This window comes from Pezoporus occidentalis, unplaced genomic scaffold (assembly GCF_034315485.1).
Source record: "Pezoporus occidentalis ecotype Australia unplaced genomic scaffold, CSIRO_AGI_Poc_V1 ctg45, whole genome shotgun sequence".
In the NCBI taxonomy this organism is placed as follows: domain Eukaryota; kingdom Metazoa; phylum Chordata; class Aves; order Psittaciformes; family Psittacidae; genus Pezoporus; species Pezoporus occidentalis.
This window is the reverse complement of record NW_026915780.1, coordinates 8608614-8634017: the sequence shown is the minus strand read 5'-3', so window position 1 is coordinate 8634017 and position 25404 is coordinate 8608614. Positions and strand designations below refer to the sequence as shown.

Here is a 25404-nt window from a genome sequence, read left to right as displayed (position 1 = left end):
GCAGTGTGAGTTTTGCTGATGAAGAAGAATGTGATGAGTAGGACTGTTCTCAACAAATTGTTGCTGGAAATAGAGAACAATCAATAGAAAGAGCAGGAGAGACACAAACAGCCTGTGCAGTGAGGAGGTAAGACTGTGAATTTTAGAATTGGCATGAATAGAGACTTCCCTAAATAGGAAAATGTGGGAAGACTAACTGTGATGGGTCTGATGTTGCAGTTGTGAGGGGGAGGTTCTTACAACTTAAGTGATTTCATGAAGCTAAGATAGAACAGCACTGTTTTTCTATTCAGGAAATAGAAATCTTCTATTCAGAAAAAAATTGTATTCAGGAAAAGGTTGTATGATCATTAGGTTGTAGCTGGGAATGAGATAACGTAGGTCTGGTTATGTGGTCTATTCATATGGCTGGCTGATATACAGTGCAGTCCTTTTGGGTTAGAAGTTTTGCTAAACTTTCAGTTTTGCAGTAAAAATGCTAGACATTTCTCAGAAATTCTGTATGTGTGTGAAAATCTTTTGTCATGTTGTTCAGTTTTAGAAATGTGTTTTAAGAAACTGTGTGACAAAAGCCATGGCAGAATGGACAGTGGCCAAAGTTACAAAGTCCATGAATCTGTCCAGCGATTTGTGGTTTTGCTCCTTTTCTGGCAACTGGGGTTCATTATTGCCTCTTTGCTGAGATGTAGTGAACTGGGAACTCTGCTGGAAAGATCTGGGGAATGGGAGAAGCTAGCTCAGGAATAAAGTGGTTCTCTAGAGTTTACTCCAACCTGATTCTTAACATTACTTAATAAAACCTTTTTATTGAAACAGACTGTTCAGGCAGTGGGGGCCAGGAAAGTGGAAGAATTAAGTTTGCTGGCACAATCGTTTTTTATTTGTTTCTTTATTAGGGCATGATTGTACAACTACTAATAACATGGCTACATACTATTTCCCAAGGAACTTTCCCTCTACAATGCACTGAACAAGTTTTTAGGGAAAGAATCAGTGATAATGTAATGGAAAGATGAATGTATGTTCCTTTCCTGTTTTTTTTTTTTTGTAGAAGTGGAACAAATTACAGTGGATGATGGAAGGAACTGCAAAATAAGAATGATCATGTGTAGTGTTATATAACTTGCATATGAAGAATCAGGCTCTAGGTATTTCAGATTGGTTACTCATGATTAATGGATCTTTTTGTCCTTGGTCTTTTTGTTTCATTCCATGTCCTATAAAATGAGACTAATAATGCCTGCTCATCTCTCAGTAATGTTGTAAGAAATTCATTAATGTTTCTGAAGAACTCAGAAACTGGTAGTGATGAATACTATAGTAAGCCACATGAGAAACGAATTGTCTTTAGAAAAGGGTTTGTGTAGTATGTATTAAATGAGGCATGGGCCCAACACCAAGTACTGAATGTAGAGCAAAGTGTTGAATAGCTGCCCATTAAGTGAGCACTCACCCAAAAATAATCCACAGACACCCTTGATTGTAGTGGTTCTTTTTACAGTTTTAATGTTCCTCTTTAATGTATCCTTTTAATATCAATCTGTCACTAATTTATATGAAACATATCCAATTTTTTTTAAAGATTTTAGAAATAATTACCAATGTAATTATATGTTCTTAGGGAGCTGTAGGGCCACTCAGAAGTACTGAAATAGAATTTCAAGTCAAGATTTCTATCTGGACTTTGCTCTTTGAGGATCACTGGCATTTTAGAAAACACAAAGTTTTCTTGTAATACAAAAGCTTGAGTGAGGGAATAGGTCTGTTCCTTGTCGGATATGAGTTTAAAATTCCCATATTAACCATATTAAAAGTCATGGGCCTTCATTAAAGAAAGAGAACAGTTTCTTGAAAATTAACAGCAATACTAGGATTAAATGACTGCTTTGAAATTTATTTTTTTTATTTAATTAAATGGCTTTCTTTGCCTAATTATTGTTTGTTCTCACGTGCACTCATTACTGACATTTTGAATTGATTTTAATGACTTCTTTTGACTGCAAAAGCAGTCAAGGGTTTTGAAAAAAATCAAAATAGAGATGTGAAAAGGCTCAATAACCGTAAATCCTTGTTATATTTGACCGTTGATGATGTCAGGATGGTATTGTAGTCTTATCTCCCAATGTTCTTTTTCTACTTCATTCAGTAATTTTTAATGCACAAGGAAAGCAATATGCCTTGAAACAGAAATTAGACTGTAGGAGACCCCTCTTCCTGCCGAGTGCTTGTGTCATTTAACTTCTTCTGGTCTCTTAGTCTCTGCGTGCCAATTGAATTTTCTTCCCATGCTGGTGTGAATCCTGTTGCTGCTTCTCCCTTGCCTGCACTAAGGAGATGAGGCGCATACCCTGCTAGGCAGAAATAGGAGGAGTTGATTTTAATACTGTCAAAAAGAAGGCAGCTTACGACATGTTTTCCTGGTGAGAGCTCTGGAGAGGAGGCTACACTGCAGTGATGTGGCAGCTTAATTGTGCACAGAACTCTGTAGTAACTGTGTTTAGGGTGCACTGGCCTAGCTCTTGGAGAAGCGTTGGCTCAAGAATACCCAGCTGGTGGGTTCCAAATGCTCTGTGGTGGGGAACTAAGATCTGAGCTGTGGACTCTGAGTTTCTATAGGAGGTTTCTATGTCCTCAAAAACTTCCCCTGTGAAACTTGAAAGTTCAGGAAGTTTATAGATTATACTTCATTTTGTGTCTCTTTAACTTCTGTCTGGCTGAATCTTTTATCAGATTTGAGATGAAGATCTGGGCAGCACATCTGAGCCAACAACACACTGGATATTATACAGTCCAGCATGAAGTAGGAAGGGATTATTGCTGTTGTAAAGTGACAGTGATTCTATCTCTTTCCCTAAACATTAGTTGTTGGTTTTATTTGTTTGGGTTTTTTTAAATATTCATTTCAAAAATATTAAGTGGAGAAATGTAAATGTGGATGATTTTGATGACTTAGAAGAATGAAATGCTGGAAATTAAGATTTCATTGAAATAATCCAAAACTAAGATGAAATTGTCTTCTGCGTAGTTCCAAAAGTTTGGGGATAGCTAGAAGAGCAAGCTATTGTTAAAAAAAAAAACAATAAAAAAAGGGTGTTTCAATATATTGTTTTTCAGTTAACTTTTTTAAAAGTAGAAAAATGCAACGCTCATTCTGTGATGTCATTACCATTTTTTTCCGCAGCTAAAAGTCTAGGTAGCTAACTACCAAGGCTCTTTGGAAAATCGTTATAGATAATTGACACTTTGAATTTGAAATGTGTTGAGAATTAAGTTTAGATAAGGAAATATGTTTTGATAAAAGAAGAGATTTGTGTTGCAGGTGTTTTTAATTCTTACAGAAAAATGAGTCACCAAAATGAACCACAGAGTGGTACTTGTAGAGAGTCAAGCATTTTTTCTATAAGTCACTGAAATAATTCTATAACTTTCTGCATTTAATTTTTGGCTGTTAATGGCCATTGGTAATTTCTTGATTGCAGCCTCTTAGCAGTGGTGGTGTTTGTTTTATTGTTGTTGCTTGAATTTGTTTCATTTTCAGAGTTCACCTGATTTTGAAAACAGTTTTAAAGTCTTATTTCTGTAGGTCAACCAGATAAACATTGCAAGATTGCTTTTATCAGGTGTTTCTCATATGGCAGTTTGATTATGTTTAGTATTCGTTATCTTTGTGCTTTCACTGTCATCCTAGGATATAATATAAATGCAGTGGGATTTTTTTTTAGCTTTGCTTTGTTTCCTAATTGAAGCAATCTGTTCTCTGTGTGCCTTTATAAACTGAAGCACTTGTACAAAGTCTCGTATGTTTATGTAAAGGGTGAAAATATGTAGAGTGGCTTTTTAAAGGTTTAAAGTAGAAACAAATATACATTGAATAAAATCTCTGGCTTCTCTAAATTCACAATTGTAAATATATATGACAACATGCATCAGGAGGATACACTGAATGTTCTTTAGATAGGTTTTTCTACATTTAAGTGTAATACATTTGTCTATTTATTATTTAACTATTCCAAACATGTTGTGCTCTTACTATGAAATTTTACTTTAGATTTTGTATTTATTTCCAGGCAAAGGTGTCTAGGCTGAACGGCACTATGAAATATGATGTGATGTAGTGTGTAACTGCTTAGTCTGTTTATGTGAATTTGGGATATATTGGCATAGATTATGTTTTAGGGTTCTGTTTCAGATGCAGCTTGGCAGAGGGAAGGAAAGCTATTTTGCCTGCTGCGGTCTGCTGAAGGTAAAGCCTTCTGAAGAGAGGGAAGTGATACTTTCCCTGAGAGCTGTGGGATGCATGTAGGGGAAGAGTCTCCTAAGGTAAAGCCTGAAACATAGGGAGTAAGAAGAGTGAGACAGACAGCATCAGGATACAATAAATGGTCTTCTTTACAATCCCTTTAATTTTTACTCTCACGTTAAATTTCCCCTAAAGTTCTTCTAATTTATATTCTAATAAAATGTAGCTTTAGAGCCTTCCAGACATTTGGGATGTGCAAGTTAAGAATAGGTCCAGGCGAATCTTTCTTGAAGTTTTGGCCAACCAGAAAGTAAACTGAGTATGAAAGTGAACCTTCCTCCAAGCTGGGAAACTTCTTCAGCATACTTCTGCAGTCATTTGAAAGATGGGAAGGAAATGTTTGCTCAATGCCAGCTCCTTCATTTGCACCCAACTTAATTTGCACTGTTGAATCACATAACTATGTTAGGCAGTGCTCTCTGCTTCATTCAAGTAGTATTCACTTTAGTCATCTTCCTCGAATTAATGGGGAGATCAGACCCAGTCAGCATGGGTTCATGAAGATCAGGTCCTGCTTGACCAACCTGACCTCCTTCTGTGATAAGATGACCTGCCTGATTGATGAGAGAAAGGCTGTGAACATTTTCTATGTGAACTTAAGTAAAGCCTTTGACACAGTCTCCCACAACACAGTCTCTTCCTGGAGAAACTGGCTGCTCATGGCATGCATATGCAGCTTCTTTGCTGGGTTGGAAACTGGCTGGATGGCCGAGCCCAAAGAGTGGTGGTAAATGGTATCACGTCTGGTTGGTGACTGGTCGCTAGTGGTGTCCCTGAGGGCTTGGTGTTAGGCCCAGTGTTGTTTAATTTCTTCAGTGATGATCTGAATGAGGGGATTGAGTGCGCCCTCAGTAGACTTGCTGGTGACACCAAGTTGGGTGGGAGCGTTTATCTGTGAAGGATAGGAAAGCCCTGCAGAGGGATCTGGACAGGGTGGATCGATGGGCTGTGGCCAGTGGTATGAGGTTCTACAAGGCAAAGTTCCGGGTCCTGTACTTGGACCACAACAACCCCCTGCAAAGTGCCAGTCTGGGAAAGAGTGGCTGGAAAGCTGCTCAGCAGAAAAGGACCTGGGGTGCTGATTGACAAAGCTGAACATGAGCCAGCTTGTGCCCAGGTAGCCAAGAAGACCAACGGCATCCTGGCCTGTATCAGAAGTAGTGTGACCAGCAGGGCCAGGGCAGTGATCATTCCTCTGTACTTGGCACTGGTGAGGCTGCACCTCCAATCCTGCGTTCATTTCTGGGCCCCTCACTAAAAGAGAGACATTTTGGTGCTGGAGCAGGGCAGAGAAGGACAATAAAGCTAGTGAAGGGTCTGGAACACAAGTCTGATGAGGAGCAGATGAGAGAACCGGGGATGTTTGGTTTGGGGAAGAGAAGGCTCAGAGGGACCTTAACGTTCTCTACAACTGCCTGAAAGGAGGTTGTAGTGAGGTAGAGGAACAGTCTCTTCTCCTGACAGGAGAAGGACAAGAGATAATGACCTCAAACTGTACTGGGGGGTTTAGATTGTATATTAGGAAACATTCCTTCAGCAAAAGGGTGCTCAGGCACTGGAAGAGGCTGCCCAGGGCAGCAGTGGAATCACTGTCCCTAGAAGTGTTCAAAACCATACAGATCAGGCTCTCAGTGGCATGGTTTAGTGGTGGTCTTGGCAGTCCGGGAGTAATGGCTGGACGTGATGATCTAAAAGGTCTTTTCCAACCTGGTTGATTCTGTGATTCTATGATTAGAATCATCTATGAAGAGATACATATTTCTGCTTTGCAGCATCCAATCTGTGGCTGAGGTAGAGATTTAATGGTTTGTCCCTCTCTGCTGCAGGTTGAATAAAACCTTCATAAATTGTGGTTATTATTGCTGAGAAATGTCCTCCTCCTGAATAGTTTAGTGAAGATCTGCTCTCTCCAGTTTGTAGGAATGGCTTGGCATAAGTTAAAGGTCCTTTGGCACCTTTGAAGAATCTCAAGGCGAGTTCCATGAGTTGGCTTTCAGAACCCTTCTTTAATAATGCAAGCTGTGGTATCCAAGGCCATTTAAGTACTGCAGAAGAGATAATGTCTACAGTGTGTAATATACAACTATCTTTGATACTATTAATGGAGTAACTAATTAATTAACTGCTAATTCATTAATAACATCATAAAGTACTTTGGGATATCTTGAGTATAAAAGGTGCTGTATGTATGCTTGCTTTTTTTCATGATTGACAATTGCAACTGTATTGTAAGTAAAAATGCAGTTAAAAAAGTGAAAATATTTTTCTGATTTGTTACAGATGGTAAAACTATGAGGAACTATAATAGTGTAACATGTTTCATCAATGTAATAATGACTTTTCCTGAATACTTTGAAAACTTAGTTTCTATTTTCTTGGCTTTAGCAAGCAACACATAAATTTTAGACAAAATGACAAAAACCAAACAACAATTAAATATAACAGGAAACCCCAGGAAAAAGTAGTCACACTGTTTTAAGAGTAAATGACTTTGATATCTTTTTTAAACTTACGTGCAGAAAAGCTGTTCATATAACTGGGAGACAGGAGTCCTGTGTCTACTCCCCGTTTTGCCCAATGATGAGATCTTTACTGTATATCCCTGGTCTTCTCTGAGAGGGCACAGTTTGGGCTTAGATGATGACTGTGGTGTTTTCAAATGGCCGTTTTCCATATTTTGTGGGCAAATTAGCAGTATCTTGTCCAGAATGCCTGTCTACGGTGCTTCTTGCATTTGTAGCTTAGCAGTAGCCAGCGATTCCATAGTAGTGCAATGCTGTGCTACTTGCCCACCATACATTCACAGTGGTTCATGCTAAAGTAGGCCTTTGTATTTCATGGGGTCATAAGTTGACCAGATCAGATTTAGCACATCTATACATTATTCCTAGCCTTTTGGCCTTGCTACTCATGACTACTAAAGGGTTTATTTATCCCTTTAATAAGGGGTCAATCACTACTTTCCATCTTTTGCTGACCTGCTGCCTTTAAATATGTTCTGGTGTGATGATTAATCTTACTGTTAAATATGTAGATAGAGTACAATGTTACTAACAGATTCAACGAGACTTTATTAATAGGATTTGCTTAGTTATCGAACTGTACAATATTATTAATAAATGGGTTCTTTAATATTTATTTATCTTCTGCCTTCAGAGCATGCAAAAACATGATCAAAACTTGTTACCTAAGACTTCTAGATCAATTTACTCTTGTTTGAATAGTGGAACTGGTGTCTAGTGATAGAGAAAGTGGACTTGTCAGCTTCAAAGGTCATGGTAATTCCTTTCACGTAACTCCTTTATCTTTTAATTTTCTTTCCACACAGTGTAAAAACCAAACAAAAAAAACAAACCCTACCCCTACATTTTGTTTAACTATTAAGACAATACAGTGGGCTATATTCATGCTTCATTGACCAGTAAGCTTTTTTTCTCCTTCTATGTCAGGCTTCTCGAGGGATACAATAAGATGTATTTTTCAGATGATGTGTTCCTGCAGACAAAGGTGATTGTCAGCAGTAAGCAAGCTACTGAGTCCAACAAAAAGCTGACAAAGCTTTTTCCTGCTTTGAGTTAATCTTTCACTCTTTGTATTTACTGATTTTCTTTTTATGATCACATTTTTTATTTGTAACACACCGTGTGCTGTTGGTAACTAGCAGAATGCCATCAAGACATGGATCAAAATAGGCCTCCAAAATTGCTCACTAGGGTGTCGCATCAAAGATAACTTGCATCTGACCATACTTGAACATGCACAAAATAATAATCTGAACCAGGTACACTTACAAGTCACCTCCTTATTTCCTGTGACAAAGGCAAAACCAGAATCTTTTGATCCCTGTAGAACCATACTGGTCAAAGACTTAGATTTATTGTGCTAGATCTGAAGATATTTGCCCCTGTAACAGAGCATTCAAGATCCATCCACTGCACCCAGCTCTGGTTCACAACTGTCTGTTGTAGAAGGATTATTAATCTGCTAACACAGTTTACATTTCTGAGGGCTCTTCTGATTCTTTACTACCTGCCTGCTGGGATTCTACATGGAGTGCTGATGAATCGCAGCAACAGCTATCCTGTGTCTATTTCTTACATTATGGAAGTGCTGGAAACCTGTTTCACCCTGAAATGTCCAATTATAACTCTTGGCACTCCAGATAAATTCCCTTTCAGTCATTACTGGTGACCCAGATAAGGGTTAATCTCATTTCTCCAATTTGAGGAACTATGGGATACTCAAAACTTATGTCTTCTGACTGGTCCAAATCATTTTATACTCCTTCCAGGAAGGGTTAAACATGGTTTGGGTCATCTCCCTTCTGCACCTATGCCAACTTCAGCTGGCCATCAGGGGAGTGCTGTTCGTGTTCAGTGACAGGAATGGCATGAATAGTAACTGCTGGCAGACTCCAGTCCTTTCATAGGTTCAAAGAAAAATGGACAGAAAAAAATGCCATTTTGAGCTGAAATATAATCTGTCTGAGTCAGTACTAAACTACCACTTGTTTCTCTTGCGTGAAAAGTTGATACCACTTGCCACTTACAAATTCTCTTAGAATTCTGTCAATTTAGAAAGGATGTGCTTTGTGGTTATATAATTTCTATTCAAAATTCCATTGTATCGTTTTACTATTACCAGTCCTATTTACCTTAGTATCATGCCTTCATGCTCTATAATTTTACTGTAGATGCAAGTTTTAAAACTGGTTATTCTAAAATGTGTTATATTGGTGTAGGTGCGTAGGTGTATTTCTGTAGCATAGTAAAGCATCTGACTGTAAAACTAAAATATTTAAATGCATTTTGAATAGAATATTCAAATAATTATTTCACAGTAAAATTAGGGAACTGATAACTCTCAAAACTAGCAATACTTGATAGTGTATTTTGGAATAATTACTTTTCAAGGAATGACTGTTTCGTTATGTGTAGTGGTTGCTATGCCTCCATGATAGAATCTGCTTCTTAATGTAGTTATTTTTCTTAATACTGTTATTTTTGTTGCCGCTTCACTTTATTGCTTCAAGACATTATAATTCAAATACTAAAGCAGTGAAATGCATGTGGGTAATTCTGATGTGTAGGTTACTCCATGCCTTTTAAAGTCCACATGAATGGTAAATTTTTTTATGCTTGCATAACATTATTAATATGCTTATACTTGAATCTCTTTTATTATCTTTAATTCCTGTTTTTCCCACAGACAGCCTTTTGATTGATTACCAGTTTACCTTCAGCTTATTACAAGAGGATGATCGCCATCACACTGCCATAAACTTTATAGCAAATCCAGAACAGGTAAGAAAATGTTATTACCTTTAGACGAGTTTTGGAGAGTCATGATTAAGATTTCCATTATATTTGACCATGATGAAAAGTTTCCCAAGTGCCCATAAGGTATTAGAGATAGTTCAAATCTTTTTTGAGAACTGAAAATTATTCCAGTGCAATTCACTGATAAAACTTTCTAAATGGTAGAAAACTTTCTAAATGTAGTTCAGAACAACTAATACTGCAAAAAATTATCAGCTGGTTTATTTTATTGTTCCCATGGATAACAAGTTTCAGTATCTTTCTGAGATGAATTAAAGGAATATACCCTTCAGTTAAGAAATCTTCATTAGCAGATGAGAAAGGTAAGTTTTTGGACTGTGATTAAAATGTAGCCATTTGCCATGATTATTTTTCTTTAGTTTTATAAAGAGAATGGTTTCATTATTTTTATCACAGTCTGAAAAGGTAGCTGGTGTAGTTATATGCTTATTTGAACCCTATTCTTACTGAAGCAAAAGAAAGGATCGCCTTTGGCTCTGAATTATTACCACTATTATTTATGTATAAAATGGAAAATGGAAGGTGATTAAAAGGCTGGTTTCAGTCATGTTCAATAGTTATATTTAATACATTCTGATATATTTTGTTAACTTCAATATATTTTCTTTTTTTATCTAGTCAAATAAAAATTTGGATATATCAATTAATGCATCAAACAACTTCAACCTCAATATTACATGGTCTATTGGTTCTACAGGTGAGGGTGAACTTCTGTCTTACGACTTTTCCCCATATGGTTTCATGATCCTTTAAACTATTTTAACCTGATTGTCTCTTTGTTGCTAATTTTGATAATAAAACTTTACCAAATGTGTTCTTTTGCCATTATCAGTATGCAATTATTAATTATATTATTTAAACCTCAGATGATAATTTGCAACCTGAACAAAGCTTCATTAACATGTTAACTTTCCTATTCAATTAAAATTACTTTGGTAGGAAAAGCTTGTAGTCTATTTAAATTTTTAAAATGACAGTGTTATGAAATGCTGTGATTTTAATTAAGATAAATTACTTCCTTAACTGCTGCAGAGACTGAGATTTTATTTCTTTGTTTCAGTATTCAAGCTAAAAATTTAATTATTAACCTTAACATTGATATCAAACAATAAAGTTCTTCTGTGTATGCTGATAAAAGGAGCTGCTTATCTATTTTTCTCCAACTTTGAACCCCATTACTCTTCTTTGTTTTAAGAAGGAAGAAAAGCTCCATTTAGACAGTTTCTCTGAATTGGTTCTATTGACTTTCTGAAAACACAGCCAAGGAGAGAAGCATGCTGCTTAAAGTGAAACTGTATTAAAATAAAAAAAAACAACAAAAAAAAATTCAGAGTTTGTCTTACATAAACTCATGAATTTCTTCATCGGTGTCATTCTAAAGTATTTTAACAAACTGTAGTTAGTAAATTCTGTTTATTCCTTTAACTTAGCATAGTCATCCATGTATTTGCAAAAAATTATATATGTTGATTAGAAGGTATCTTATTAAAGCTTTCATGAACAATTGCAACCCTACAGGAACAATGTAAGATGTAGCTAAATTCACTTTCAAGTTTTATTAACCTATGAGTTTTTATTGAAATGGAATGTAAATTACTAGAGTTTAGCTGACCATAACAACTTTCTTCTAAAATTCATGTCACTTCTATCAATGTTGTAATTAATCCATAATCTTTGGAAACCAGAGTAAGAGTTTCTATGAATTCTCTATATGTGTATGAAATATACCTAATGTGCCATGTAATGAAGGCACCAACAGTAATTAAAGAAATTAAGTTGCTTGTGCAAATTTACTTTGACACCTTTAATGTTGATTAATATTTGTAACAAATATAAATACATCTACATATGTGTTTCTTTTTATTTTTAGCTGGAACAATATCTGGAGAAGAGATTCCTGTTGTTTCTAAAGCTAATATTAAGGAATACAGAGATAGCTTTTCCTGTGAAAAATTCAACTTCAGGAGCAACCCAAACATCACTTTCTATGTCTATGTCAGCAATTTCTCCTGGCCAATCAAAATACAGGTTAGTGTGACTGTTTTGTGCTATAGAGATGTTGACATCTTAGCTTTACACTGAATTTAATCTTCTCACTCATACAGAAAGTATATAAATAGTATTATTTGCATGCTGTGTTTTTTGTGTATAAGAATTATGATGCTTTTGCTTATGGTAGTGAAGCTGACTTCAAACTGTTGGTTTTAAAATCTGCAGTTAAAATTATTGAACATAAATATTTATTTGTGATATATCTTAAGCATTTAGATATATACCAAATAGGTATGTAGGTACCTAGATATTTTGAGTATAATCTTTTGTTAATCACTAGGTTTCTTAGCCTCTGTTTCTCATAAAGGTTGAGTGTAGGTTGAGTGTCTATATTACATTGCAATACTACCAGCTTCAGTTACACTAAGTATATTTGGTTAGAATTTATATTCGTCTTTGACTTCTTTGGAATCAATTTCACTGAGTACTTTCTGGAGTAGTGAGATACTGTGCAGTGGCAGACTCAAAAAAATCAATGCAATGATGACTGGTTTTTACTTCCCCAGAAGTTTCAGCAATATTTATAGTTACCATTACGATAGTTGCATTTCTAAGTACTACGTCCTCTGCACCCATCAAGGAGCTCTTTATGTGGATTACCAGCTTTTGGCTAGAGCTTCCTTATGGAATTAATTCTTAAAAAAATACATTTTTAAAATGATCATAAAACTTCAGAATTCCTAATGATTTCTCAGGCGACCGGAACAAGCTTAAAATACTTGCTAGTTTACTCCAACTATTATACAGAATTCCATTTTGGTGGCCCCACCTCCTCGTTTTTATGAAATACAGAGCTGGTTGCATAAACATATTTATAAATGATAAAATCTGCTAGGATCCTCCTGAATTTAATCAGTTGTCTTCTAAGTACATGGGCAGATAAATAATATTCCTGTTTTGTTACACAAAGCTAAAGTTTTCTTAATTGTACATGGATGTTAACTGTAAATATGTGTTACGCAGTGTTTAAGGATGAATTTGTGCAATTTATTAACATTTCTGCATGCACTAATTCATATAAAGAAAACCCCTGAAGAGTAACTGTTTTCTTTCACTCTCCATAGTAGAGGTAGTTTTTTATACTCATCAAGCCCACTTTCTAAGCATAGAACAACTTCAGTTGCCTTCCTAAACAAACCCATGAGGCAGTTTAAGCCATAAATACATTACACGCTCCTTTCACTTTGAAGATTGGAAGGAGCCTGTATCATGATTGTAAGACAAACATTATTAAGGTGATGTATTCCTAACATGTGCAACTGTGTCAGATGGCAGCAGATTGCAGTTCCTTCTTGTGGTGTTTCCACTGCAGCATAACACCTTAAGAGTAACACATTTTAATGCATGATAAAGGGAATCCCTGGTTATTGGTTAAATTCTTTCTTCCTCCCACTGATGTTTTTTTCTAAATCAGACTTTTCCATAAATAGATTTTTCCTTAATTGCTATAGTTGCATAGAGTTTTCTGTGTTTATTTTTGAGGCACATTGAAATTCATCAGTCTGGATGATTCTAGCTCGGAGATAATGGTCCTTGAGTATTGCGTTTTTTTCCCTGTATTGCTGTTTTTTCATAAAATAACTTCTTCCATCTAGAAATTAAGTCATTCCTATTTTATCCAGCAGAAAAGGAATGCTAAGTTCCAGTTATGGAAACTGTTTAAGGATTTTTATTATTGTCCTTGCCTTCCTAAACCAACAAGATTATTATTTAGCTCTGATGTGGTTTATGCTGTCATTTGTTTTTTCCCAAAAGAATATCCAAAATTCACATTGTCCATATAGATTTCTTATGTTTGGTGCTCTAACAGTAGATACAATCTTCAAACGATAAATGGAGTAGGGAACTTTTCAGAGGAAACAAGTTTAATTTTACTTAGTTAACCTTAGGATTCTGTACATAATAGATACTTAAAAAAGTAATGAGCCATCCTGTGATTTAGCATTAAGAGAGGTAAGTCATGGTTCATCCCTATCCAGAGGCTGAAGCTTCCAAGGCCAGTACTAAGTGGGCTCACAGTTCTACTATTTATGATCTTTTACATCTCTTAGCGTACCAGATTTCACCTTCCCAATATGCCAAAGTGATGCCAGTCTATTACTATATTAGAGAGCATTCATTTAAAGCATGGTAATTATTAAAAACCTGATGTTACTATTAAACTGATGAAAGGACTCTGATGATCGCTTCGAGTTCTGGTTTGAAATGGGGATCTCTTCTAGATGGTCTCTGAGTAATCTTTCAAATGGTCTAGAAAGCAGTTCCCTGAATGAGTCACCCTTGTCTTTCTGTGGTGTCTAAAGAGTTAGCTGTCTGTTCTAGAGCAGGGCTTTGTATGTTACAGGAGCTGGCCTGTGTATAAATGGTCATAGACACAGAACTATTTGCACTGTAGTCCTTTCCACTAATGCAGTCACGCTTCATTGGTCAGATCATGCTGGTTAAAATGTACTGATACTTTATATCAAATCAGTACTGACGGTTTCATTTAATCCTGTTAGAGCTAAAGAAATAACTGTGACTTCCTTGAGAGGTGTTCTGTTCATAGGAATAAGTAAGACAGCAACATGAAATTGGGCACATGCCTTTTACACAACGCTTTTGTAGACAGCTAAGTGTTCACTTCAGTACATCTAGCATTTTTCAAATACAATCTGAGTACCAGTCTCCTGCATTTGCATTATTCATTGTGACTTGTCAACAACTGCTTATATAAAGAATAAGTTTCTAAGGAAGCAGAAATAGTGACCTTACTACCATTGTAACTGGTATTTCAAGTTGTGTTGTTGATATGCATTTCACTACTCCTTTTACACCTTCTATTACACTGGCTCTGGAGCTAAGGTTACCTGTGTCTTTCATTGGGATGGTCTGGGTGTTGGTGGCTCATTATACAAGACATTTCATTTCATTTTCTGTCAAAGTCACCCATATTAGCTCTATTTTTGCATTCAGTTCTTAGCAAGGTTTTCATGACTATAAGGAAAAACTGTCCATGCCAGCAGGTGATTGTTTATTTGTGTTAATGGCTCACAGTTGCTTCCTCAAATACTTTTATTATGCATGTTACGTATTCACAAGCTTGGAGTTTGTTTCTTTTTCCCAAATCTTAATAAATCCGTCATGATTCTAACACAAAATATCTGCTTTGAAATATGATTTCATGACTTTGAAAGAAGGACATGTGATGGTTGTCTCCATACAACAATTTCCTGAAGATGTGCTGGTCTGTGATTACTGTTCACCAGCAGCTACCCAAGGACGCATTGTGTTTTTGTCACTGGTGAGCCTAATGACTTCAAAATACAAGTTCTTCATCATTGGATAGCACTGAATTACTTGCCAACCATAGAAACTATTCAGGAAATTTTCAGTTTCAGATTAAGTCCTGCTTTCTTTATAAAATTGTACTCTAGGTTCCTGTTACTCAGCACCATTTTTCTTTCCATAATGGCTATGGGCACACAACCGGGTGTTCAGTTAGTAAGAGAGCTGTGCAACCCTCAAGGGAAAAAGATGCATTTCCCGATGCTAGAAGCATTTTATTTTGCTATGTGATTTCTTCTTCATCGACATCAAAGGAGAAGCAGAAATGTGCCGTAGCTGTATAAGGGGTCATTAGAAAGCTGATGATACAGGACATCTTCAGCTTAGAGCTGTTTCCACAAATAGGCTTGTTATTGGGTGTAACATGGAGGACAGCTACAAGTTTTTCTCAGAAGTATGTAGTAGTTATATGCTGGTACATGACTGTTGGGTATTTTCCTGTTGAATTATTGGAAGAGTTTCTATCACTTTTTCTCCACTTCCTGTAATGCAGAGTTGACTGGAAAGTAAGGATGAATACAGAACCTTTAGGTGTTCCATGCCTTATACATGTTAAGCAGGACTCGATGAGGAAGTGCTGCTCTTGAATAGGCTGGATTGCTGAACTGAATATGTGGCAAAGCCACATAACATGTTTCTGCTCATTTTTGTTTTGTTTTGAGAGAAATGTAATTCAGACTTGAGTGCTAATGGAATTTGAAAGCTGTAACGTTTACTGAAAAGCAGTAACTCAAATTATAGCCAACACATCAAATAATAGTCAGTGGTCCCTGAAGTAGGAAGCAGTCATAAAGGCTGGGCTTCTGACAGCTATTCATATTAATAACAGCAAATATTAATAACAGCAGTAACAACATGTTCCTCACTCAGGAAACTAATTTTATGGCCAGGCTCTTTTGTTGTTGAAGCTGGTAGCAGAAGTCTTCCTTTTTTTTCATCACCTTCTCCCATATTCTGAAAAGTAGCAAGTTGTACAGGAAGCAAGCACATGCCCTTAAAATGCTGTCGTGGCTGTCTGGTCGATGTACTCTGTCTCTAAGGACAGCAGTAGCATTCCTGCTTCTGCATCAGCTGCTATGTCTCGGTATCCTGTACCTCTTTATAACCAGTTCTTACAAGTATAACTTGTAAGTCTGACCACAGTTTGTGCTTGAGCAGAAAAATTTTCTATGCGATTTAAAGCCCCATCTGAAGACAACAACAACTGTTAGTTCCTTTCCTCGCGATAGTATAAATGAAAGATTCACAGGTGTCTGAGTTGTAATTGGGAGGGTCAGTTTCAATTATAAGGTTTGACCTCAGCAGCAAAGCACTGCTATATTTATTTCAATATAAACTTAGGTTTATATTTAATGAAGCTTGTTACTCATTTTTGATCATATAATAGTTACTCTAACATGGTTCTGGTTAATCTAACATCTTTCCACAGCATAGAGCAATTATTGTTACAGCAAAGTTAGACATGATGTTAGTGTGCATGCGGAATGCACAAATGTGTTCGAAGGAAGGATTTTAATGACTCTTAAACAAGCTTACTGCAAGCTTTAGTAGCATAGTGTCGGGTCCTTTGTTTTTCTGCACTGTTGTTTCTGAGGAAAACCATCTTTGGCACCCTGTATTAGTGTGTGTGTGTCAGAACAGAAGAATGAATTATGGTGAAGATTTACATTTTATTCGTATGTAGCACAACAAATAATCAAAGCTACTTCATACATAAATATTTTTTTTTTTTAAAGGGGAAACTAATGTTCTTCCAGTTTACTGGCTCCTGTTTCAGAATTGATTTTCCTTCCCCTGTTAATAGCCTGTCTGTTACAACTCAAGGAGGAGTGTAATGTAAATCAAGAAGCATATTTTCCCTTGTAATAAAATTTACTGTGTAGCATAATATGTTTCATTTCTTTTTGTTTTGGAGTTCATTTTGAATTTTGAACATTCACGAATGACTTATATATTGTGAAAGCTCCAAGAAGTAAAACCTGTCAGTCATTGCCATTAGAAGTTGCAACAGTAGCACAAACCTAATTACTAAATTAACAAATAACGATCAGAGTTTTTTGGGTTTTAAGACCTTTCCAAATTTTGCAGTGGTCATGGTTCTGGAATCTTTGTTTGGAAAATGTGTATTTATCCACATGTAGCTATATTTGTACAGAACCTCCTCCATCAGTGATTGCACACCTAAATATAATCTTTGTGATTTATGGTGAATGATTCAGTTTCTAAGTGCCTTAATGGTTTTCACAGAGGCTGCTGAGTAACTGCATATGGCTGTATGTGAAGACACTATAATTCTTGAAACACTAAACAGGTATTGACGATGAAGTGGGTTCATTAGCTTCCAAAACAGCTTTGATGTTTTCTTACAGTAAATATAAAACCCCTTTAAAAAGAGGACTGAAATTAGTATAGCAAGAACAAAAACCTGGGGAATGCACTGAACTATCATTTAGTTGCAGTTCTGCAAGGAGCATGAAATTCTTTCTGAACAGAAAGAAGCCAGGAACAGAAGACATCTGGCAGTACAGGCTGGGTTAGTTTATAGATGACTGAGGTATAGCCTCAAATGGGAATATATCCTTAGGTTCGGTTTTCAATCGGGATGATGATATTGATAATAGCCTAAAGTAAGGCTTGGTGATGGTGGTAATAATAATAATGATAAATAATAATAACAACAACATATATTTATGAAAATTATCTTCTACAGAGTTGGAAAGAAAACTCAAGTTCAGTGTGGTCAGGTTAGGCACCAGGTACTGTGCATCCTTGAACATGAAGGAAGTGACATGCAAAAATGCAGGGCCAAAAGCAGAAGGGTAGGACCATGAGACTGGAGAAAAACAAATGCAACTTTGTAGGTGAACATAGGAGGGCAGTGGTTCAGGTAGCAATAAATTTAGTAGTACGCAGTGCTTTGGAAGAGATTTTGAAGGAAAGTTAAATTATAGTATTTAGTATTTTGTCAGCTTTTATCCATTGACTGTAGGCATTCAATTAGAAGTAAGGGAATTAGCTGATGATTGTAAAGTAGAAAATGTAGATCTAAAAAGCCAGATTTCAGTAACATAACATGACATGGCAACTCATGATACATTTGCACTTTGATAGTCTGCCAAAGTGGCTCATCTGATTGCCTTTCTTGGCATGGCAGAGTGGAAACATTTAGTTTGTTTGACAGACAAAGCGCTGGAGATTCCAATTTTTATCTTGCATAGGATTGTTTGTTATATCTGATTAAAATGGATAAAAAGATGTTTCTCAATTCAATGTAAAGAGGGGTTTTGCTCTAGAATTATTTCTAGAAAAACAGCTGCATTAAGTGAAGGAGCTCAAAATTATTTTAGAATTGAAATCAGTGGAACCACATCGTGTACGTAAAGATTCTTTTCTTTCAGTACTAGGTTCTAAAACTCAAATCCATTCTGTTTTTCAACACATTAAATACCATTATTAAGAATTCCGTGTCAAAGTTACATTATTACAGGTATATGTTTTACATGTATAATTATTGCATTATATAAAGTAGTTGAAAATTAGTACTCGAAAGTGGACTCTTAGGGTAATTATGATTGCCTTTGTTCTTTCTGAAGTAATCAAATATAATCCTAGGCACCTACGGGTTCTTGTCTGAGAAAATTGACTATCTGGAATATCTATCATTTATTTCCTTATAGTTGCAAGACCAATTGTGTGGAGAATAAATCATATGACTGTAAAAAATTCCTGAAAGCTTAATGTGCCCAAATCCAATATAGCATTTTCCAAAATACTTCCTATGAATCTTGAAATGTTGCTAAAATGACGAGGTCTTTTCTAATGATTAGATTGTACTTTTCTTAACAGAAAATGCTTGTCTTAAAATATACCAGTACAAGATTGCCAACCATATTGTGCCAACTTCTACACCACTAAAGTAAATGTTAATTTCATTACTCTCCCCGGTACATTTCATTTTCCACTCATAGGATCATAGACTCATAGAATAGTTAAGAGTTAGAAAGGACCTTAAGATCATCAAGTTCCCGCCCCCCTGCCATGGGCAGGGACACCTCACACTAAACCATGTCACCCAAGGCTCTGTCCAGCCTGGCCTTGAACACCGCCAGGGATGGAGCATTCACAACTTCCTTGGGCAACCCATTCCAGTGCCTCACCACCCTTACAGTGAAGAACTTTTTCCTTATATCCAATCTAAACTTCGCCTGTTTAAGTTTTAACCCATTACCCCTTGTCCTGTCACTACAGTCGCTAATGAAGAGTCCCTCCCCAGCATTCTTATAGGCCCCCTTCAGATGATCCTCGTGGCCCTTTTCTGGACTTGTTCCAACAGTTCCATGTCCTTTTTATGTTGAGGACACCAGAACTGCACACAATACTCCAGGTGAGGTCTCAGGAGAGCAGAGTAGAGGGGCAGGATCACAGTATCACAGTATGCTAGAGATTGGAAGGGACCTCGAAAGATCATCTAGTCCAATCCCCCTGCCGGAGCAGGAACACCTAGATAATGTTACACAGGAATGTGTCCAGGCGGGTTTTGAATGTCTCCAGGGAAGGAGACTCCACAACCTCCCTGGGCAGCCTGTTCCAGTGTTCCGTCACCCTCACCGAGAAGAAGTTTCTTCTCAGGATCACCTCCTTCGACCTGCTGCTCATGCTCCTTTTGATGCAGCCCAGGATACGGTTGGCTTTCTGGGCTGTGAGCGCACACTGAAGCCGGCTCATGTTCATTTTCTCATCAACCAACACCACCAAGTCCTTCTCCACAGGGCTGCTCTGAATCTCTTCTCTGCCCAACCTGTAGCTGTGCCTGGGATTGCTCTGACCCAGGTGTAGGACCTTGCACTTGGCATGGTTAAACTTCATGAGGTTGGCATCAGCCCACCTCACAAGCGTGTCGAGGTTCCTCTGGATTCCATTCCTTCCCTCCAGGGTATCAACCGAACCACACAGCTTGGTGTCCTCAGCAAACTTGCTGGGGGAGCACTCAATCCCACTGTCTGTGTCAGCGACAAAGATATTGAACAAGATCAGTCCCAACACTAATCCCTGAGGAACACCACTCGTTACTGGTCTCCAGTCACCTTAGAAAAGGTTCATATGAGCCACCAGAACATCTGTAAATATTTAACATAGTTGATATATTTCTCAGACAGCGGAAGCACTGTTAGTAGTTCAGCTGATGATTTAAAGGAACCAAACCACCTAATTAAGAGATAATTAGTCCTCAATGATGCATAGTTTTAATTAGTATGTAATTTGAATGTTTGAGATAAGAACTCTTGTAACTGATGTGCCAGTTGTATAGGGTTTCTTTTCCAGACTGATCAAGGCAGCATCTACTGGTAGCTGTATATCAAAATAGAGATGTATAGATATGCTATTTGCTAAGAAAAATTATCTCCCTGTAACATTTAGCAAGTAGACAATGGGATTTTTTTCCCTGTAATTTCCATTTCCCTTATCTAATTAATTAAGTAAATTGTAGTTAGAGCATTTAGAATGAAATAAAATACTGCTCAAAGATAGCTTTTATTTATTCAGGACTCTTGTTTAGCTAAAGGAAAATAAATCAACTATTCCTCTTGGGAATTTTGGGGAGGGAACATACGACAGGGTGTAGAAACATGGTTTTTTTTAGTTATAAGAAAAAACTTTTCAAAGATTAAGATTCTCCCTGAAGAAAACATCCATGCCTTGGTGAACCACAGAAGCCTATAAAGGTCATACAGAATAGCTTACACACAGTCGGGGTAATTTGAAAGTAAATGTTTGGCTCTTAGGGAATCAGAATAGAAATAGGAAGATTGTGATAGGGAATAGATATTTTCATCCCATTTATCATGTCTGTCGGCTCTAGAAACCTTAGTTACCCTCTCAAATAAGGATTTTATAGATAAATGTGAACAATGGGCAGGATTTATGTTTGTCATATTTTTGTTTACATTTGGATTTGTGCCAGATCTGTGTCTTTTTAACATTTCTAAATAAACAAAGTGTCAGTGGCCCAAAACCAACTTAAAAATTCCAACATTAGGTGTTTGCAAAGTAGGCTTCTCGAGAACCCCGCATCTGCTGAGTAGCAATGACAGTCTTGTCAGCCTCACCACCATGATTGTAGTCCTGACACCGACAGGAGTTTCGGGTTTTCAAGTTAGGGCAGCTTTTGGTTTTCCGAAGGTCTTGGTTTTGCTGATCGGGCTGCTCTGAACTGTCACTCAGAGCTGCAACATACCTGGCCTAACTGGATCCCCTGACTAAGATATGAAGCAGAGCTCATTTGCGTCATAGGATGGTTCTTCAGCAGCAGCACATGGTCCCTTGTCCCATGACCTGAAGGCTCCAAATCTGACCTCTGAGCACTGAACCAACAAGGTATGTGATGGTGAACTGTCTCTGAGGCAGTGACCCTGGAAACAGTAGTTTCCAGCTCTAGATAAACCTGACAGCAATGACTGGAGTGCTACCTTAGATTAAGCAGACATTCATGCTTAAAAATGCTTATGTTAGTGAGTTGTTATTTTTGTGACACTGAAGTGTGGGAGTTATTGTAGTCACAGATGCAAAGAGTTAAACTTTATATATGCTGCTAGAAGACAATCCTTGAGAATGGAAAGCAGTTGCCTTTGGCACCTCTTCAAAGGTGGTTTTGCTGTGATGAGGTATTTCATGTAGACTGCTATTTTTTGTAGAGGTAGGTATTAATCTTTTAACTGTAAGGTCAGTGAATTAATTTCTATGATGAAATAACAAAAGTAAAATACTAGTCAGTGAGACTTTGGAATTTTCAAATCCAGAGCCACTCCGTGGTTCTGCATGGATTAACTAATGCTTACATGGTTTGAGCTGGGCTAACCGATGTGAAGATGTGAGGGAAGACAAAGGCTGCAAATGCTGTTCCTGAGAAACACAGGAAGAATAGCAAAAAGCTGGGCAAATCACAAGAAGCACCAAGATCAGCTCGCACCTGCAAACTTCCAGTATCTGAAGGGGGCCTATAGGGATGCTGGGGAGGGACTCTTCATTAGGGACTGTAGTGACAGGACAAGGGGTAATGGGTTAAAACTTAAACAGGGGAAGTTTAGATTGGATATAAGGAGGAAATTTTTTCCTGTGAGGGTGGTGAGGCACTGGGATGGGTTGCCCAAGGAAGTTGTGAATGCTCCATCCTTGGCGGTGTTCAAGGCCAGGTTGGACAAAGCCTTCGGTGGCATGGTTTAGAGTGAGGTGTCCCTGTCCATGGGAGGGGGGGTGGACCTGGATGATCTTAAGGTTCTTTTCCAACCTGAACTATTCTATGATTCTATGATTCTAATTCAGCAGATATTGGGGAGCTACTTGTGCTCTTTGTTAGGTTATAGTGTGAATGTTCATTTCTTTAGACTGTGCAAAAGGATGCTAGAGCTCTGATTCTGTTTTCATTGTGAAATGTTGTTAGTTTTAAATTTGAAATGCTTTAAGGACCTTTAAATTGTAGCAGTGATGTCATTTTAAACATCTTGAATTCCGTATTATCAGGAAGTGAATTGCATATGTTGTGAAGAAACAGGTTAAATAAACACCCCCAAACTGTTTGGTCTGTGTTAGACAAACACATTCTGTGCCTTTGGGGAAACCATACAAGCAACTATTAGACACAGATAGCCATATAAGCATATTAAACAAGAGGGTGGAGAGCTTGCAGGTCACCTGCTTTTTTTAAAATCTGGAATCTGGCTTTAAGTGCATTAGTTACTTGTCATTGCTTTTTCATGCAAGCACTTGATTTCATTGCTACTTTGGTGTTATATCTCATAGACGATAAATCTAGAAAGGGCTGCTGTGATCATTAATCTGAAGTGAGACATAAACGAAAGCATAGGCTTTCACAAATTAATTGCTGTTTGAACTGGGCCATGTATTTAAAATGTGAAAAAGAAAAAAAGTCCAGTCTTGGCTTAAGTATTTCTAGAAATGGGATATGGACTGTACTCCTACCAATAGTTCTGACTGTTAATTATGGCCACTGCTTAAAACCATGTGATTCATAAGTGTAGCTTTCTGTGGGCTAGTCTTGAAATACATTTTCGTGCTGTAAAGAGCTTCCTCCTGGAAAGGATGTACTGTTGTAAATACCATGGACTCGATCACCTTTCTCCAACTTTACTCCAGTCTTAGTGTCTCCTCATGGCTTTTCTTTGAACCTTCCAGGATTTCAGTATCGTGCGAATTCTTGATGTTTTCCCAAATGTGATGACATCTGTTTCAGTTAGAGTTCATGTTGTGCATGAGGGGGCAGGAGAAGCATGCTTTTCAGCAGCTCTCCCATAGGCTACCCTTGAGCTGAAGGAAGCAAAGTAACCTTGGCATTACTTTTCCTGCTCTTTCTTCTTGTGACTCCAGTCCACCCTTTTAATTGCATTCAGTATTCATTACATTCAGTATTTGCCTCTATACATCCAGGGTCTCCATAGCCCTTTCAGCACAGCATTGGGAATGTAATGATTATCTCCCATAACCTCAAATGTTTTTCAGTGTCACCGAGTCCAGAATAGTATCCTTGAGAATGATCTTCATTCTTTGATTCCACATTTATTTTATCAAAGGCAGTATTAATTACTTTTACCTTCCCCTTATCCTCCTTGGATAATGGCTTAGTTAAAGTGACCTATGTTTTCTTGCCAGTTATTGACAAAAACTGTAAATAGCACTGGACAACAAAGATGTAATAATCTCATTGTGCCTTGCATTAGAAACACATTTGTAGAAATGCAAATCTCTATTTGTAATTATATTTCACATTAGTTAGAGTTTATTACGTGCCATTCTGAATTTGTATTATTCTAGTTTCTCACAGTGGTGCTTTTGCCAGAAGGATTAATGCAGTCTCCTTGTATGTATAAATAGTAAACTACGCAGAGGGAAGAGAAGGTCTGTTACTTGTATTGTATTGCTATGTATCTTGTTGGGACTGGGGTAGGAGATGGTCTTTGTAGGCATGAATTGGATCTCCTGTGGAAATGTATAAATATTGCTGGCTATAAAATACTTGCTTTGAACGCTTAGATTCTTTAAGTTGATGAAATGATTTTTTAGACCAATATGCTCTACAAATTTTGCTATTGTAGTCCTACATTATTATGTATCTTGAACTTTATTCATAGTTCTTATCTTTCCTTCTGTTACCCTTTGATGAACAAACCTTACACAAAACTGGAGGAAAGTGAATCTTCTGCTTTTCTTTCTTTTTTACTTCTTGTTTCATGATGTCCTCATTTTACTTTCTTGTCTTTTCCTTTTATTATATCTTTCACTGTGACAAGAAAAATACTCAAGACTGGCATTGTTACAGATTGCAATCTTGTTAAAATTGCTGTATTAACCAGCAGTCCAGGTAGTGAAAACTGTTCAAACTGTCACATATTCTCAAATGAATGAAATAAAAGCTGTTTGTATGTATATAGTATCATTATTACTGCTTTGTCTCATAATACCATCTTTGTGCAGGCTTTGAATTGTTTTATTTAAGGTAATTTTGTTTTACTCTTAGTGGTAGTGTCTGAGGAATTCTCTGCTGTGTACATGAGTTTTGCAGAAATTACTAATTTCCACCGACAGCAAAGTGTTTGTATTAATTATCTCTAATGGAAGTGTTTCATATTGGGTTTCTTCATCAAATGAATGTAGATATAGCACAAAAAATCACTTCTTGTGGATAAAGAATATCTGTGTCTGGCAAAAGCAGCATAGTTTATGTCGGAAGAACCTTTGAAGGTCTCCAGTACAACAGGACCAACTTCAGTATTGGGTCTGATTGCTCTGAACCTCTTCAGTCAATTTTTTTAAGTTGTATCTCATACTGCAGTTTATAGCCATTGTATCTAATACTCTTTCTGTACACCTCTGGGAAGACTCTGACTCTGTTTTCTTTGCAACCCACCCATTAGGTAGTTGGAGATAGTGATAAGATCCCTTCTTCACCCTCTCCTTAAGACATTCAAAATTAATGACTTATTATTATGTGCCAAAGTGTCAGCTCAATGAATTTACAGAAGACATTAAGATCAAGCCCAGGAATTCAGTGCAATTCTTCTTGAAAGTCCCTCAAACTCCAATGATTTTAAAATAATTAAAGTTATTATTAATCTTGAGGTCATTATTTTAAATACTAAGTTCAATAATGTAAATACAAGATAGTTTAATTTGGCATTTATACAACTTTTAGGCATTTTGAGCTCAATATTTATACTTGCCTTCTTGAGGAAAAAAAAGTATTATTTAAATGGCAGTTCAATAGTCTCCTAAGGCAGAATGAGATGTGGCTTTTGCAGATGCTAATTCTAAGAATCATAAGAACAAAATGCGTGAATGGTGTTTTCCAAGATAAATGTAGTTTTAAATTTTACC

At 37.0% G+C, this 25404-nt stretch overlaps 1 protein-coding gene across 1 annotated transcript in view; it reads left to right on the top strand.

Moving 5' to 3' along the window:
* Nucleotides 1–25404, top strand: part of ATRNL1 (attractin like 1) — a 516200-nt gene that overhangs the window by 200975 nt on the left and 289821 nt on the right. The window contains exons 22-24 of the mRNA XM_062635366.1: nucleotides 9509–9603; nucleotides 10258–10336; nucleotides 11510–11667. Coding sequence (XP_062491350.1) covers nucleotides 9509–9603; nucleotides 10258–10336; nucleotides 11510–11667 — 332 coding nt within the window. The remainder of the gene's footprint in view (nucleotides 1–9508; nucleotides 9604–10257; nucleotides 10337–11509; nucleotides 11668–25404) is intronic.